This window comes from Schistocerca cancellata, chromosome 1 (assembly GCF_023864275.1).
Source record: "Schistocerca cancellata isolate TAMUIC-IGC-003103 chromosome 1, iqSchCanc2.1, whole genome shotgun sequence".
In the NCBI taxonomy this organism is placed as follows: domain Eukaryota; kingdom Metazoa; phylum Arthropoda; class Insecta; order Orthoptera; family Acrididae; genus Schistocerca; species Schistocerca cancellata.
In genome coordinates, this window is record NC_064626.1 from 108,667,214 (window position 1) to 108,685,699 (window position 18,486).

Here is an 18,486-nt window from a genome sequence, read left to right on the forward strand (position 1 = left end):
TTCAAATCCTTCGGCTCTCTTCTGTTTCGATTTTCCCGTAGCCCATGTTTCACTACCACATAATGCTGTGCTCCACCGTACATTCTCTTACACTTCTTCCTCAAATTAAGGCCTGTGTTTGATGATATAGTGAAGCGCCAAAGAAACTGGTATAGGCATGCGCATTCAAACACAGAGATATGCAAACAAGTAGAATACAGTGCTGCGGTCGACAACGGCTATGTAAGACAACAAGTTGGCAACGTCTATGTAAGACAACAAGTATCTGGCGCAGTTGTTACATCGGTTACTGCTGCTACAATGGTAGGTTATCAGGATTTAAGTGATTTTTAATGTGGTGTTATAGTCGGCGCACGAGCGATGGGAAACAGCATCCCTGAGGTAGTGATGAAGTGGGGATTTCCTGTCCGACGATTTCACGAGTGTACCGTGAATATCAGGAATCCGGTAAAACACCAAATCTCCGACATCTCTGCGGGCGGAAAAAGATGCTCCAAGAACGGGACCAACGACGACTGAAGAGAATCGTTCGACCTGACAGAAGTGCAACCTTTCCGCAAATTGCTGCAGATTCAGTGCTGGGCCATGAGCAAGTGTCAGCGTGCGAACCATTCAGCGAAACATCATCGATATGGGTTCTCGAAGCCGAAGGTCCAGTCGTGTACCCTTAACGTCTGCACGACACAAAGCCTTACGCCTCGCCTGGACTTGCCAATACCGACATTGGACTGTTGATGACTAGAAACATGTTGGCTGGTCGGATGAGTCTCGTTTCAAATTCTATCGAGCGAATGGACGCGTACGGGTATGGACCCTGCGTGTCAGCAGGGGACTGTTAAAGCTGGGGGAGGCTCTGTAATGATGTCGGGCGTGTGCAGTTGAAGTGATATGGGACCCCTGATACATCTAGATATGACTCTGAGAGGTGACACATACGTAAGCATCCTGTCTGATCACCTTCCTCCATTCATGCTCATTGAGCATTCCGACGGGCAATTCCAGCAGGATAATGCGACACCTCACACGTCCAGAACTGCTACAGAGTGCCTCCAGGAACACTCTTCTGAGTTTAATCGCTTTCGCTGGCCACCAAACTCCCCAGAAATGAACGTTATTGAGGGTATCTGGAATGCCTAGCAATGTGCTATGCTACACCCCCTCTTACGGATTTATGGACAGCCCTGCAGGATTCATGGCGTCAGTTCCCTCCAGCACTATATTCAGACATCAGTTGAGTCCATGCCAAGTCGTGTTGCGACACTTCTGCGTGCTCGCGGGGGCTCTATACGATATTAGGCAGGCGTACCAGTTTCTTTGGCTCTTCAATTGTAGTGGACGTCTCCTGGTAAGTGGTACTCTGCATTTCATGCCCTCCTCGCTCCGTCCATCAAGAGTTGCTGTCTAGGTAGCAGAATTCCTGAACATCGTCCACTTCGTGATCCCCAATTCAGATGTTAAGTTTCTCGCTGTTCTCATCTCTGCCACTTCTCATTACTTTCGTCTGCCTTCGATTTACTCACAATCCATACGCTGTCCATGGCCCCACTGATCTCTGAACACGATACACTCACCGGTCAACATTATTGTGTGCCTCGTATCAGTCATTCAGCTCTGAGTTCATTTTTAAAACTGACGATTCGCGACTGCATCGAACTGAGCAGGTGTAGGGGCTCTTGTAATGAGAGAATATTCGGCGAACTGACTGGACTGTCTGTTCCTCCAACTTCAGTTCCATATAGGACGTGTGGGCAGACGTACTGCAGGACATCCACGTGCACTGACGACCATCCAACAGTTCTCATCCGCGCTTGAAGGAATGGAACATCCAAACTCAAGAAGTCCTTGCTACCCTTACGGCCTGTATGGGATCATGTTGAATATGGCTCCGTGGTGATCAAACACCCCATTAAAAACAATGTCTTCTCTTTTGTGTGTCCAGTGAAGCATCACAAACCGCGGTGACTTGGGTATAATTATAGTCTTTGAATAAAAATATCATTTCTGTTCATCTCACTACATATTCCCTTCAGTTGCTTTCCGTACTATACTGTAGCAGTCATTTCTATATGTGATCCAAGTTTCATTGAGGTATGTTCACTGGTAGCGGCTCATCATGCCAAAGCAACTTCCTTTCTCAAGTCCTGCAAATCAGCGTATCTCGGAAAGAATCAGAGGTAAACGTATATTGCACCGGTCCGCCACGAGTCCTTGTGAACAGGCACTGTCGTCTCCCTACCAGGCCTGTGCAAGCCGAAAATTTGGTCACAGATTGACTTGTTCCACGACGAACAGTTTCTCGCCCATGGGAAGAGGACAAAACAGCCCCTGAACGCGCAAAAGTTTTCGTTTCCAACCCCCACGTAACTTGCCTGGTTGATATTTTCAAACCGTAAATCAGCGTCCACTTTGTTTTGAGGGAAGCCCAGCACTAAACAATTATACTTGTCGTCTGCTTTGTACATGTTTTGTTCAATTTCAATTACTAACAAGGATATTTGCAAACGTTTTCTATACCATTGACAAAATAGTTATAGCCTGTTGTTCCTGAGATATCGCCTTCTCCATGTTTTTGTGAAACTGATAAATTTAAGGAAAGCGGCAGTTTCAGCAGAAGCGAAGAAAGGTATTTTTTCCAGGCACTGTGCTTGTGATGTTATACCCTGCAAAGTTTGCTGTAAGACTTTACCATTGTTTTGATTAAAATGTATATGAAACTTGAGTACTTAATGAGTAAGCGAATATGCAAATTATTTTTGTGTGTGGTGCGAGAGCAGCTAGAAAATGAGAAACACAGAATGTGGATACAAAGATAGGTTTTTTCTCTTGATTTTCGCAGGTCGTTATCTAGTTGCATAAAAAACTTATTTACCGAAATGGCAATTCCTGTTGAAACCAAGTCTTTGTGGGACCATGTAGAGATACACCAGCAGGGTGAAGTGGGCCGTTTGAATACGCCATTGCCTGGCATATTAACGTCTCAGAGTGGTCCTTAGAGAACTGTTGCAAAAGAGCGAGTTAGGGAGTTAGGTTGGGCAAGAAGATTGTGCCATTTTAGTCTGTCAGCTGTTTTACTTTGGAGCCGAGGTTTTAAAAAGCGCCGAAAGTTAGTAGTCTGGACCACTTTGAAGAAGGAGAAACACGTTTCCGCGACAGGTTCAGTCAGCCTCCGACAGCTGAGGTGCCATGTTGAGCTTATGAGTGCTGCAGCCTCCGGCGGCTAGCGAAGGCTGCTGGTTTTCCAAGAGCGAGCAGTTTAAGCATCTTGTCCTTCGCTCGGTCGTGACAAATCAGTTACTATATACTCCTGGAAATTGAAAAAAGAACACATTGACACCGGTGTGTCAGACCCACCATACTTGCTCCGGACACTGCGAGAGGGCTGTACAAGCAATGATCACACGCACGGCACAGCGGACACACCAGGAACCGCGGTGTTGGCCGTCGAATGGCGCTAGCTGCGCAGCATTTGTGCACCGCCGCCGTCAGTGTCAGCCAGTTTGCCGTGGCATACGGAGCTCCATCGCAGTCTTTAACACTGGTAGCATGCCGCGACAGCGTGGACGTGAACCGTATGTGCAGTTGACGGACTTTCAGCGAGGGCGTATAGTGGGCATGCGGGAGGCCGGGTGGACGTACCGCCGAATTGCTCAACACGTGGGGCGTGAGGTCTCCACAGTACATCGATGTTGTCGCCAGTGGTCGGCGGAAGGTGCACGTGCCCGTCGACCTGGGACCGGACCGCAGCGACGCACGGATGCACGCCAAGACCGTAGGATCCAACGCAATGCCGTAGGGGACCGCACCGCCACTTCCCAGCAAATTAGGGACACTGTTGCTCCTGGGGTATCGGCGAGGACCATTCGCAACCGTCTCCATGAAGCTGGGCTACGGTCCCGCACACCGTTAGGCCGTCTTCCGCTCACGCCCCAACATCGTGCAGCCCGCCTCCAGTGGTGTCGCGACAGGCGTGAATGGAGGGACGAATGGAGACGTGTCGTCTTCAGCGATGAGAGTCGCTTCTGCCTTGGTGCCAATGATGGTCGTATGCGTGTTTGGCGCCGTGCATGTGAGCGCCACAATCAGGACTGCATACGACCGAGGCACACAGGGCCAACACCCGGCATCATGGTGTGGGGAGCGATCTCCTACACTGGCCGTACACCACTGGTGATTGTCGAGGGGACACTGAATAGTGCACGGTACATCCAAACCGTCATCGAACCCATCGTTCTACTATTCCTAGACCGGCAAGGGAACTTGCTGTTCCAACAGGACAATGCACGTCCGCATGTATCCCGTGCCACCCAACGTGGTCTAGAAGGTGTAAGTCAACTACCCTGGCCAGCAAGATCTCCGGATCTGTCCCCCATTGAGCATGTTTGGGACTGGATGAAGCGTCGTCTCACGCGGTCTGCACGTCCAGCACGAACGCTGGTCCAACTGAGGCGCCAGGTGGAAATGGCATGGCAAGCCGTTCCACAGGACTACATCCAGCATCTCTACGATCGTCTCCATGGGAGAATAGCAGCCTGCATTGCTGCGAAAGGTGGATATACACTGTACTAGTGCCGACATTGTGCATGCTCTGTTGCCTGTGTCTATGTGCCTGTGGTTCTGTCAGTGTAATCATGTGATGTATCTGACCCCAGGAATGTGTCAATAAAGTTTCCCCTTCCTGGGACAATGAATTCACGGTGTTCTTATTTCAATTTCCAGGAGTGTATATTGCAATGACAGCTGTATTCACTAAAGTATTTTGTATATTTATCTTTAATTACTACTATAGCACTAGATTGTTTACGTTGTGCGATGCCATTGTAAGTCATGCACTAGTCTGTCAGTTGTCGAGCTAATTAAATTTAGAGGCTTATCACTAGATAACAGACTTCGACAATTAATAATTGAATTTGGCAAGAACTGTGAGATGCCATATCCTTGGTATATTACAGAGATAAGCTCTCTCTTCGAAAAGCTGAAGATAAGTGTTTTTTAAGCACTGGCAATAAGCTATAATTTACTCAAGTATAGTCAGTAAAAGCACAAAAAATATCACAGAAGCCGTTATTTCCGAGGCACAAAATCCATTTAATCAGGTTGTTCGTGCACAGGCAATGTTTTTGTAATTAAGAACATTGTAGTAAAACAGAAAATTTAATCTAGAAACCTATACGGCCTTTATCGGCCATGAGGAGGTTTTCGATCACGTAAGCTGTGATAACCTGTGGGAGATTATGTCAGGCGGTAGTTGTGCTTATCAACTAGCAGAGGCGCTTCAGTCCGCAACAGCGCGACTGCTGCGGTCGCAGGTTCGAATCTTGCCTCGGGCATGGATGTGTGTGATGTCTTTAGGTTTAAGCAGTTCTATGTCTATGGGACTGATGACCTCATATGTTAAGTCCAATAGTGCTCAGAGCCATTTGAATCATTTTTTTAACTAGCAGAGGCAACAGTCTTCATAAGTGTAATAATCAAAGGTAGAAATCAATTAGAAGAAATATTTAGCAAGGACAGTGTAGGACAAGAAAGTGGACGATCGTCTGTTCTTTTTAATGTTTACATTGAGATCAATCTTCGTAAATGGAAATGTAAAGTAAACAAATGAATTAAGATGGCCAACGGTGAGTACCTGAGTGTCACTCTGTTTGCAGCTGATATCGTTATAAACGACCTCCGAAGATCAGTATGACAGCTGAATGAAATATTCAAAGAATACAACTTAAAAGTGTCCAGTAATAAAACCAAAATATGACATTCCAAGGAATATATTCAGTCAGATCAAAATTTCAGTTTTAGAAGAAATATCTCGTATCTCTTACTGAAGCTTTGATATAAGTTTTCTTTTGAATCCGATATTGAAAATAAAATACATAAATTCGTTGTACCAGTAGCGATACAAGCAGGCCACTAAGTACAAAAAGAGGACGCCATAAAACTTAAAATTTCATAAGGTAATGGTGGCTCCTGTCTTATCCTATGGAAACGAAAGCCGGGTTATTGTAAGGACAAAAAATGAAAGTTCAAATTTTCAACGTAAGTATTGAAAAAACTGGAGACAACATCTCACAGCAATGCGAGGTCATATAAATTCCCAGACCATTCTGAACTACAAGCCCAATGAGAAAAGAGAGAAATTGGAAGACCTTGGAAAAGATGGGAATGATTTTGTTTGTGAGTTTAAAACTTGCCATAGACGGACCCTTCAAAGGAAGACGAGGAAAACTCGAAAATACGATTACAACTCAAGTACAAAGTCACCGAGCTGCCACTCAGATAACGCTAAATGTTTTGCTGCCGTCGTGGCATTATTTGACAAAATCTCGCTCTTTTCCTCCTTCCGTTTCTCATATAGTATAGTAATAATCGCGTGTGATTTTCTCTTGTTGATTGAGCAGTTATTACCGATGCAGTAACTTGTGAAAGTTGGACCGTTTAAGCAAGCTTTCTCTGCCATTTGAGAGGTACCACAATCATTCATTGCGTTAGCTTCTTGTATCTGTATCAGAGGGTTTTATTTAATGCTGCTATGAGGTTTATTTACAGGGGTTGGACAAAAATATAGAAACAACCCGAGAAGTACTAGCCTGAACATCAGTGTAGATGCAAGACAAGCCTGCAAGTTACGCGGTTGTATTTGACCATGAATAGTACCTGTGAAATGTCCTCAATTTTTTTTATTTTATTTTATTTGCACGTCAAGTTCCGTAGGACGATATTGAGGAGCAAATCTCCGAGGTCATGGAACAGTACATGAAATTACAACATAAAAGTAATAACAAATAAAAATAAATGTTTATGAACACGAAAAAGGTCACTCCATAAGTTTAAGTAAACGCAATCAACAATTCAATAAGAATCAGCTTAATTTTTCAAGGAACTCATCGACAGAATAGAAGGAGTGACCCATGAGAAACTCTTCAGTTTTGGGTTTGAAAGCGTGTGGATTACTGCTAAGATTTTTGAATTCGAGTGGTAGCTTATTGAAAATGGATGCAGCAGTATACTGCACACCGGTCCAAAAGCAAGTTTGATTTCTGCCGAGTATTAACAGAGTGAAAGCTGCTTATACTTGGGAATAAGCTAATACTGTTAACTAGAAATGACAGGAATATTTATATTGAGGGGCCAATGTCAAAATAACCGTGAACTTACACCACATATTGCCAGAACCGCCCGTTTCTGAGCCAAAAATATCCCTTTCGAATGTGAAGAGTTACCCCGAAATCTAATACCATGCGATATAAGCGAATTAAAATAAGCAAATTAGAATAATTTTCGTGTCGAACGATCACTCACTTTTTACGCCGTTCGAATAGTAAAAATGGCAGTATTAAGTCCTTGAACATGATCCCTTTTCATGACAGCTTACTATCTGACCACCTAGGAATTTGAACTATTCAGTTTCACTAATAATATGCCCGTTCTGTGAAATTACAACGTCAGGTTTTGTTGAATCGTGTGTCAGAAACTGTAAAAACTGAGTCTTACTGTGATTTAGCATTAGTTTATTTTCTACAAGCCATAAACTTAGGTCACGTACTGCACTATTTGAAACCGAAGCATTGTTGCACACAACATCCTTAACTACCAAGCTTTTGTCATCAGCAAACAGAAATATTTTAGAGTTACCCAGAATACTGGAGGGCACATGATTTATATAAATAAAGAACAGGAGTGGTCCCAACACTGATCCCTGGGGCACCCCCCATTTGACAGTATCCCACTCAGACCCCACATCACAGCCATTATCAAAATTGTGAATAATGACCTTTAGCTGCCTGTTGCTGAAATAAGAGGTGAACCAATTGTGAGCTACTCCCCATATTCCGTAATGGTCCAACTTCTGGAGCAATATTTTGTGATCAACACAATCAAATGCCTTAGTTAAATCAAAAAATATGCCAAGCGTTCTAAACCTTTTTGCACCTCAAAGAAAAAAGAGAATACAGCATTTTCAATTGTTAAACGACTTCTAAAACCGAACTGTACATTTGATAGCAAATCGTGTGATATGAAATGATCAATTATCCTTATATACACAGCCTTTTCAATAACTTTTGCAAACACTGATGGCATAAAAATAGGTCTAAAATTATCTACGTTGTCCATTTCCCCGTTATGAAAGGGCTTTACTACTGAGTAATCACTCAGGAAACTGACCATTCCTAAGGGAAAATTGCAAATGTGATCAGAACAGTGCTCTGTGTAGTTGTGAGCGCACTATGTGGAAGCTAAGTGAATTCGAACGAGCGGATATTATTGGTGCTGGTATGGTGGGTGCTTCCTAAACCAAGTTAGTCGAAGTGTTTGGTGTTCCATGAGGCACCGTGTCGAAGATTCATACCGCAAACAGCGAAAGCGGGAGTTACGTGATGGTAACAGACGGTCATTGAAGAAGATTGTGACAATAAGCAAAAGAATGACAATTGCAAAAATCATTGAAGAACTGAATGTTGCTGTGGCGAACACTGTCAGCACCGAAACAAAATGAAGATGTTAATCTCTGTAAGAGGAAAGTTTAGTACCGAAGCCATTCCTTATTTTTGTTCCCCCCTGTATGTGCCTCTCTGATCTCCGCCATGTGTTCGTAGTGCCGTTTAATAGCTCTATCATCACGAGGATTAAGCTAGTAGTCAAGGGTAATCGCATCTGGAAATACTAGAGGAAGCTTATCTTTGCGTGATATTCAGGACAGAAAGCTGTGTGGCAAGTCCCCATTTAAGTAAGAGCAGACAACACATGGAGTACATCTGGTACAGGATATCGCTACCAACTGGTCGTTAGATGAAGACAGGAGGAGCGACACGGACACGTACCTGCGTGTAGAGAGGACCTCGCAGAGCAAGAGCAGTGGCGCCACCAGCAGCGCGGCGATGAGCAGCAGGAAAGCTGGCGCCAGTGTGTCGAGGCGCGCGCTGGCGAACTGCCCGTCCACCAGGCAAGATGGCCGCCGCGAGTGCCACTTGGTGCGCCAGTAGGCCACGTGGCCCGTCTCCCACAGCTTGCGCAGTCTGCAAGGGCGTCCCCTCCGTCACTCTAATTCTGCTGCAGACTGAACTCTGCTGCGAATCAATTTAAATGGCAGTAGCACTTAGTCTAACCTGATAATGACCACAACGTATAAATGACCAAATTAACTGCTACACAAGAGAAATGGAAAGTATATTGACGAAGTACATAATTTGCAAAGTTATTTGTTACAAAAAGTGATAACCCCCTTAAGAATTTGTGTCTCATCTGGAAGATTAGAAGACGGAATATCCAGAATCTACACACACCAAAGAAGTTTTGCATCACCGCGGTTCCGAGAGCTCCAGAACCTGTACAGGAAATTGGAATAGACATCAACATAAACATCATTTCCGCCATTTTTATTGCTCGTGAAAACCACACATTGCATGTTGTACCACCATACAGCCAGACCTGTACCCAGTTGCACGTCCTCTTGCATTCATGCATGCCTGTATGCGTTGTGGCATACTATCCACAAGTTCATCAACGCACTGTTGGTCCAGATTGTCCCACTCCTCAACGGCGATGCGGTGTAGATCACTCAGAGTGGTTAGTGGGTCACGTCGTCCATAAACAGCCCTTTCCAGTCTATCCCAGGCATGTTCGATAGGGTTCGTGTCAGGAGAACATGGTGGCCACTCTAGTCCAGCTACGTCGTTATGCTGAAGGAAGTCTTTACAAGAAGTCCACGATGGGGGCGCAAATTGTCGTCCATGAAGACGGATGCCTCGCCAATATGCTGCCGATATGGTTGCATTATCGGTCGGAGGAAGGCATTCACGTCTCGTGCAGCCGTTACTGCACCTTCCATAACCACCAGCGGCGTACGTCGGCCCCACGTAATGCCATCCCAAAATGCACTCGCTGGACAGTGTATCTGAGGCGTTCAGACTGACCGAGCTGCCTCCAAACACATCTCCGACTATTGTCTGGTTGAAGGCATATGCGACACTCATCGGTGAAGAGAACGTGATGCCAATCCTGAACGGTCCATTAGGCATGTTGTTGGGCCCATCTGTACCGCAGTGCATGGTGTAATGGTTGCAAAGATGGACCTCGCCATGGATTTCGGGAGGGAAGCTGTGCGTGACGCATTGCGAACAGTTTGGGTCGTAACACGACGTCCTGTGGCTGCACGAAAAACATTATTCAACATGGTGGCGTTGCTGTTAGGTTTCCATCGAGCCATAATCCGTAGGTAGCGGTCATCCACTGCGGTAGTAGCCCTTGGGCGGCCTGAGCGAGGCATGTCATCGATAGTTTTTGTCTGTATCTCCTCCATGTCAGAACAATATCGTTTGGTTCATTTCGAGACGGCTGGACACTTCCTTTGTTGAGAGTCCTTCCTAGCACAAAGTAACAATGCGGACGCGATCGAACCGCGGTATTGACCGTCTAGGCATAGTTGAACTACAGACAACACGAGCCGTGTACCTGCTCCCTGGTGGAATGACTGGAACTGATCGGCTGTCGAACCTCCTCCTTCTAACAGGCGCTGCTCGTGCATGGTTGGTTACATCTTTGGGCGGGTTTAGTGACATCTCTGAACAGTCAAACTGAATGTGTCTGTGATACAATATCTACAGTCAACGTCTGTCTTCAGGAGTTCCGGGAACTGGGGTGCTCCTAAACTTTCTTGATGTGTGTATTTCATGTCTTGTCCAATTCGCTGGAATGAGTTAATACTGAAACACGAAACATTTAATTTGCTTTGTAATTCTTTACTTCAAAAACACACTCCAGTTGCAAAAGAGTTAACACCAGGAATAAAACGCAACTCAAACAATCTTTGTTAGAGAAAAACATACCTTAAAATATAAATATGGCATAGAATTGCTGAAACAACTACTGATTTCAAATTAACTGTATTTGTAAAAACAAAAAGTATAAATCAAGCTTCCACATAAAAATGTTAATTACATAAAAACTGAATTAGTTCGCAGAAAGTACCATTATCTGATACGTTTTTGCCACAAATATTGTACTTTTCAGTTCGTGTAAGGATGGCAAAATGTAAGCACATAATTGATAACTTTGATATTCCGCAATTGTTTGACGTTTCGTCTCAACAAGGCAGAAGCTATTTGGATGTGTTAATAAACAAACGTGATTGGCACTCTATGTGTCTAAATATTGTGCAACGTTATCATGAATTATGAAGTGTATGACCACACTGTCCAAATGTTAATTTCCGAATAAGTGAATGAATATGTCTGATAAAATTTTATGGTCAGTACTTTTATTTCAAGTCAGCAGAGGTTATTAAATATTTCATATACAGAATAGAGGACGACTCCGGAAAAACTCATAATGGAGTTTCAATATGGATACTGAGAAGATCGACAAAACACGAAATAAATGATGTTTTATTTGGACCCTTTGGTCTTTCTCGTAACTCCTGAGCTATCATCACGTTTAATTTGACTGCATGTTCAGACTCTTGTCAAGACTGCCAAAGGCTGTCTCATCGTGAAGGTTATCGCCATCTTTCAGACTTTTTTTTGTCATCAGTCTACTGACTGGTTTGATGCGGCCCGCCACGAATTCCTTTCCTGTGCTAACCTCGTCATCTCAGAGTAGCACTTGCAACCTACGTCCTCAATTATTTGCTTGACGTATTCCAATCTCTGTCTTCCTCTACAGTTTTTGCCTCTAGTACCATGGACGTCATTACCTCATGTCTTAGCAGATGTCCTATCATCTTGTCCCTTCTCCTTATCAGTGTTTTCCACATATTCCTTTCCTCTCCGATTCTGCGTAGAACCTCCTCATTCCTTACCTTATCAGTCCACCTAATTTTCAACATTTGTCTATAGCACCACATCTCAAACGCTTCGATTCTCTTCTGTTCCGGTTTTCCCACAGTCCATGTTTCACTACCATACAATGCTGTACTCCAGACGTACATCCTCAGAAATTTCTTCCTCAAATTAAGGCCGGTATTTGATATTAGTAGACTTCTCTTGGCCAGAAATGCCTTTTTTGCCATAGTGAGTCTGCTTTTGATGTCCTCCTTGCTCTGTCCGTCATTGGTTATTTTACTGCCTAGGTAGCAGAATTCCTTAACTTCATTGACTTCGTGACCATCTATCCTGATGTTAAGTTTTTCGCTGTTCTCATTTCTACTACTTCTCATTACCTTCGTCTTTCTCCGATTTACTCTCAAACCATACTGTGTACTCATTAGACCATTCCGTTCGGCAGATCATTTAATTCTTCTTCACTTTCATTCAGGATAGCAATGTCATCAGCGAATCGTATCATTGATATCCTTTCACCTTGTATTTTAATTCCACTCCTGAACCTTTCTTTTATTTCCATCATTGCTTCCTCGATGTACAGATTGAAGAGTAGGGGCGAAAGGCTACAGCCTTGTCTTACACCCTTCTTAATACGAGCACTTCGTTCTTGATCGTCCACTCTTATTATTCCCTCTTGGTTGTTGTACATATTGTATATGACCCGTCTCTCCCTATAGCTTACCCCTACTTTTTTCAGACTCTCGAATAGCTTTTTCCAGGTCGACAAATCCTGTGAAAGTGTCTTGATCTTTCTTTAGCCTTGCTTCCATTATTAGCCGTAACGCAGAATTTCCTCTCTCGTCCCTTTACTTTTCCTAAAGCCAAACTGATCGTCACCTAGCGCATTCTCAATTCTCTTTCCCATTCTTCTGCATATTATTCTTGTAAGCAGCTTCGATGCATGAGCTGTTAAGCTGATTGTGCGATATTTCGCGCCCTTGTCAGCTCTTGCCGTCTTCGGAATTGTGTGGATGATGCTTTTCCGAAAGTCAGATGGTATATCGCCAGACTCATATATTCTACACACCAACGTGAATAGTCGTTTAGTTGCCACTTCCCCCAATGATTTTAGAAATTCTGATGGAATGTTATCTATCCCTTCTGCCTTATTTGACCGTAAGTCTTCCAAAGCTCTTTTAATTTCCGATTCTAATACTGGATCCCCTAGCTCTTCTAAATCGACTTCTGTTTCTTCTTCTATCACATCAGACAAATCTTCACCCTCATAGAGGCTTTCAATGTATTCTTTCCACCTATCTGCTCTCTCCTCTGCATTTAACAGTGGAATTCCCGTTCCACTCTTAATGTTACCACCGTTGTTTTTAATGTCACCAAAGGTTGTTTTGACTTTCCTGTATGCTGAGTCTGTCCTTCCGACAATCATATCTTTGTCGATGTCTTCACATTTTTCCTGCAACTTCCCTGCAGTTCGTATTTATTTCATTTCTCAGCGACTTGTATTTCTGTATTCCTGATTTTCCCGGAACATGTTTGTACTTCCTCCTTTCATCAATCAATTTCTTCTGTTACCCATGGTTTCTTCGCAGCTACCTTCTTTGTACCTATGTTTTCCTTCCCAACTTCTGTGATGGCCCTTTTTAGAGATGTCCATTCCTCTTCAGCTGTACTGCCTATTGCGCTATTCTTTATTGCTGTATCTATAGCGTTAGAGAACTTCAATCGTAACTCGTCATTCCTTAGTACTTCCGTATCCCACTTCTTTGCGTATTGATTCTTCCTGACTAATGTCTTGAACTTCAGCCTACTCTTCATCACTCCTATATTGTGATCCGAGTCTATATCTGCTCCTGGGTACGCCTTACAAAACAGTATCTGATTTCGGAATCTCTGTCTGACTTTGTTGTAATCTAATTGAAATCTTCCCGTATCTCCCGGCCTTTTCCAAGTATACCTCCTCCTCTTGTGATTCTTGAACAGGGTATTCGCTATTACTAGCTGAAACTTGTTACAGAACTCAATTAGTCTATCTCCTCTTTCATTCCTTGTCCCAAGCCCATATTTTCCTGTAACCTTTTCTTCTACTCCTTCCCCTACAACTGCATTCCAGTCGCCCATGACTATTAGATTTTCGTCCCCCTTTACATACTGCATTACCCTTTCAATATCCTCATACACTTTCTCTATCTGTTCATTTTCAGCTTGCGACGTCGGCATGTATACCTGAACTATCGTTGTCAGTGTTGGTCTGCTGTCGATTCTGATTAGAACAACCCAGTCACTGAACTGTTCACAGTAACACACCCTCTGCCCTACCTTCCTATTCATAACGAATCCTACACCAGTTATACCATTTTCTGCTGCTGTTGATATTACCCGATACTCATCTGACCAGAAATCCTTGTCTTCCTTCCACTTCACTTCACTGACTCCCACTATATCTAGATTGAGCCTTTGCATTTCCCTTTTCAGATTTTCTAGTTTCCCTACTGCGTCCAAGCTTCTGACATTCCACGCCCCGACTCCTAGAACGTTATCATTTCGTTGATTATTCAATCTTTTTCTCATGGTAACCTCCCACTTGGCAGTCTCCTCCCAGAGATCCGAATGGGTTGAGTATTCCGGAATCTTTTGCCAATGGAGAGATCATCATGACATAGACATAGAAAATTCTAATCATTGCCATGAGAGACATGAGAGCGTCATACCAAAAGGTCATACAGACAACTGGGTCTGGTGCAGCTGGTATAGAACTAATGTTGGCGAGGTGGACTCAGGACCACAGTATGGGAAGGAGAGTATGTTCAGATCCCTCCAGAAGACCTACACAACCAGGAGATCTGCGGCTTGTTCGACTGGATCTGACTAGACAGACAGATCACAATAGCTGATATTCATGTCACCATAAACTGTTGGGGACCGATTACTGGAAGCTGGGTTGAGATCTCGAGCTATCATGCTTCATTTACCACTGACATCAAACCACAGAAAAGAGAGACCTGTATGATGTAAGGCCAGAGTCAGCTGGGATACAGAGTAATATTTTGTGGGTTTGAATCTTAATTCTGTTGTGGCGTTCAGACTGACTCCATTGTGTCCATGGATAACCTTGTGAGAGATCATAGGAGGCATCGAGCTTTGAGGTCCTTATCTCTCCAGCTCCTGGAAACGTGGTGTACTTTAAATATGATAAAATAATTGATTTGGTAATTGTTTATAGACTAAATGCTCGTCCTTGTGCGTCAAGAATGGTATACCCTGTGTGTCTTAACTTTCACAACCAGGCCTCCAAATTGCATATTTCAGTAGGGTAATGCATCATCCTCATTGTAGTTCACAGTAAAAATACCATGGGGAATGTAATAATACTCGACTGACCTGCTGTAGGGAAGCAGCCTACTCACGCTGTAGTAAATTCACATCAGTTTCCATTGTGTGCCAGCCAGTCTGCTGTAACTAGCTCTGACGTCATAAATGTTGCGCAATACCTTAAAAATCAAGCAAATGACCTAAAACTTTTCTAGCATGTCAGGAATAATACTAAATTAATGTGTGTTAAATATCAGTTCGATAACTTCAGCCATTTTCGAAATTTGGACGTTTTTCTAAAAAAATCATTGGCGCAACAGAAAAGAGCTAGAGACTTCAAAGTTTATATTTAGATTCATCTTTCATAATGATTTAATAAAAACAGTACTTTGGATTTCACAGATTAAGACTTTAGTGGAAATTCATGATTTTCTGGTTTTCGTCTCAAAACTGAAGGAAGCAAGATAGATTAAGTAGGCTAATACATAAGGCTAGGATGTTTAGATTTAAATAGGTTGGAGGTCCGCTATGACTATGAAGATGTGAAAAGTTTCTTTTGAATACCTATAAAATTATAGCGATAGCGGATCTCAAAAGGGCCAGTTCAGAGCTCATCTGCTGCGTGCAGCGTAATTTAATTAATTCTCTCGCCCAAAATAGTTAACTTAGCCACGTCAAAATTTTATTATCAATACTTACCTGCGTGCTGAATGCACGTTGAAATTAAGAGCTTCATCGGCCATCAGCAAAAGAAGCTATAAATTATTATGTAACTTGAAGTGGTGCATTACTAGCCCAGCGGCTAGTCGGGAGAGCCGATTTGAACAGGCGTTCTCTTAGCCGTCCGCACCGCGGCTATATATATAAGAGCGCTGCGCGAGGAAGGAAAGCCCCAGTTCTCTCCAGACGCTGAATAGCACGTCAGCTGTGTCGGGAGTCGCGTCGCCTCGGTATCACTGCTACAAACAGCCTCGGGTGCCGTATTAAGTTACTAGAGATACGCGGAACCGTGAAAGCATTTCAAGTAAAGGATTAATTCTAAGATGATTTGCATTATCTAGCTTCAGTTAGCGTATTGTCGTATTTTCACGTGCCGTCGCGGGACAGACATTCTACCAATTATTTTAGCGTGGCGTTTGATGAAATATTCTCATCAAATTTTGGCGAGCATTCTTTTAACATTTAATTCGGACATTTATAGTTGCATCAGTGCATTAGACTCTGAACTGCTCTGTTAGTTAGGTTGTGGGGATACTTGTGTTTGTTATCAGTGAATTTCAGAATATACTCAACTATTTTGGAAAATCGTTTTGATTAGAAATCCCGAACAATCTCCTAATTCCTCAGAGCTATAAGCTGCAGCTATAATGGTATTCTCAGATGAAGTGGGCACTAGGAACTCTCTTTACAGGCTCCACGTTTTATTAAATCACTTTCTGGGTGCTAAAAGGTAAATAGAGAGCCAGTGTTGAGAACGGCGAAAGACAACATTAACAACATTTTAAAAGCCTGAAACTGATTCAAACATTTTGAATTGCAAGCATTTATACAGCAAAGGTATTTTTGCAACTCACTCGCCGCCCCACATATGGTGCATCGGCCGGGAAATAACTAAGTGAAAGTGATTTTTAACTATTCGGATTCGCGAGTGGAATGCGACACGCAGCTGAGTAATAGAACAGTGAAAGTGTTACGTGGGCATGTGGACAACGCAGTTGGATTAACAACGCATCTGGATTGACGGAGCTGGCACTGAGTCTAGCGGTGCTGCCGGCATCGCGAGAAGCCAGTTTCGCCGTACCGCAGTCGTCCGCCGCAGCAGCCGGAGTCGCGCCTGCAGTTACGGGCCACGCAAACACACAACAGCCGTCGGAGTGCCGTCTGCAGTTCAACGTGCCACGTCGCATCAGTAATCCTGGTACGCCGCACCGACAACGTCTTGCAGAAGGAACTAAGTTAAGTGAAAAACTGTTAAAAATTTTACTAACCTGCACTAAAAGACTGTCTGCGATGGAACCGCCAAAAGAAACTGAGGTTAAACTTAAATCAGAATCTATGTCTGTTGAAGGAGCTGTAAATCCAGACAGCGGTTCAAGTGTAAATATGCATGAAAGTAGTAATGTTAAAGTGAAATATGAAGTATTGTCTCCTGACAGTAGTGTGCGAAGGGGCAATGATTCAATAATAGAGACCCCGGTAGTAAAGCAGAAAGTAGAAATTGTAAATTTATTGGATGATAGTTTCTCTGATGAATTAAAAATGAAACACTCTTCAGAGATGGTAGAGTTTAAGAAGGAGAAGTTAAATATGACTAATCAATCAGAAGTTTCATTTAGTTTTAATGATTCTGGTGTTGGAGCTAGTTTTTCGTCACCAGAGTGTGATAAAAAGCCAGCTAGTGAGCAACCCAAGGATACTGGGGCTATTGATTTAAATGTTATATTACAAGCAATAGCTGCCGGTAATGCAAAAATAGCTGCCAGTAATGCTGAATTAAAATCTGATATAATTGAGGTAAATAACAGGATTGTGGCCAGTCAAACTAATTTTAATAAACGATTGGAGGTAATGGACGATACCTTCAAGGCTGGTTGCAATAAGTTGAAAGAGGATCTAGACAGTTTGAATTATAAAATTGACTACAACCATGAGGATATTAAGAAAAAGGTTGCTCAACAGTTTTCTGAAATGTATAAAACAGTTAAATCCGAAGTTGCTGAGGTTCGCAAAGACTTCCAAATGGAAGATGCGAAGCTGGAGCACAAGTTAACAGAAAAGATCGAGGCGGAATCTGAACTGTGCTCAGATAGATTTAAAGATGTTAATATTAAAGTAAACATATGTCAAGCAGACGTAGATGCAATTAAAACTGATACTACTCATATTGTACAAAGAGTATATAATGTTGAAATGAAAGTAGAAAATATCAGTACTAACATTGCTAACATTGAGAGTAAAGTAGCTTCAGTAACTTCTGGTAATGGTAGTATACAACAAGTTGTAGCTGCAAACGCCGCTTTTATCGGGTGTCGGCAGTTCTTGCTGTTTGATCCAGATAAAAATATCCACCCGCTAGATTTCTGGAACGATTTTGAAGATGTGATTCCACCAACTTGGTCTGAACGAGAGAAAATCTCATTTATTAAAAGCCATTTAGCAGGTGACGCCATGCGTTGGTCAGCTGATGTTATGTTGAAGTGTAAAACATTAGCGGAGTTTAAAACAGCTTTCATTAATGAATATTGGTCTAGCAATAAGCAAAATGAAGTGTTGAGAGAATTTTGGAGTGGAAAACGCTTCAATGCAGGCAAGGAATCAATTAAAGAGTTTGCTAGGTCATGGATTTCACGTTTGTCACATTTGGCGGAAAAGCTAAAACCAGAAATGATTATACTAGGTCTTGAAGCCA

The 18,486-nt window shown here is 43.0% G+C and overlaps 1 protein-coding gene across 1 annotated transcript in view; it reads right to left on the minus strand.

Annotated features, from left to right (window-relative positions):
• Positions 1 to 3,294: 3,294 nt before the first annotated feature.
• Positions 3,295 to 18,486, minus strand: part of LOC126089288 (glutamate receptor ionotropic, delta-2-like) — a 110,349-nt gene continuing 95,157 nt past the window's right edge. The window contains exons 9-10 of the mRNA XM_049906938.1: positions 8,814 to 9,008; positions 3,295 to 3,304 (exon numbers count right to left, since the gene is read on the minus strand). Of these exons, the coding sequence (XP_049762895.1) occupies positions 3,295 to 3,304; positions 8,814 to 9,008 (205 nt within the window). The remainder of the gene's footprint in view (positions 3,305 to 8,813; positions 9,009 to 18,486) is intronic.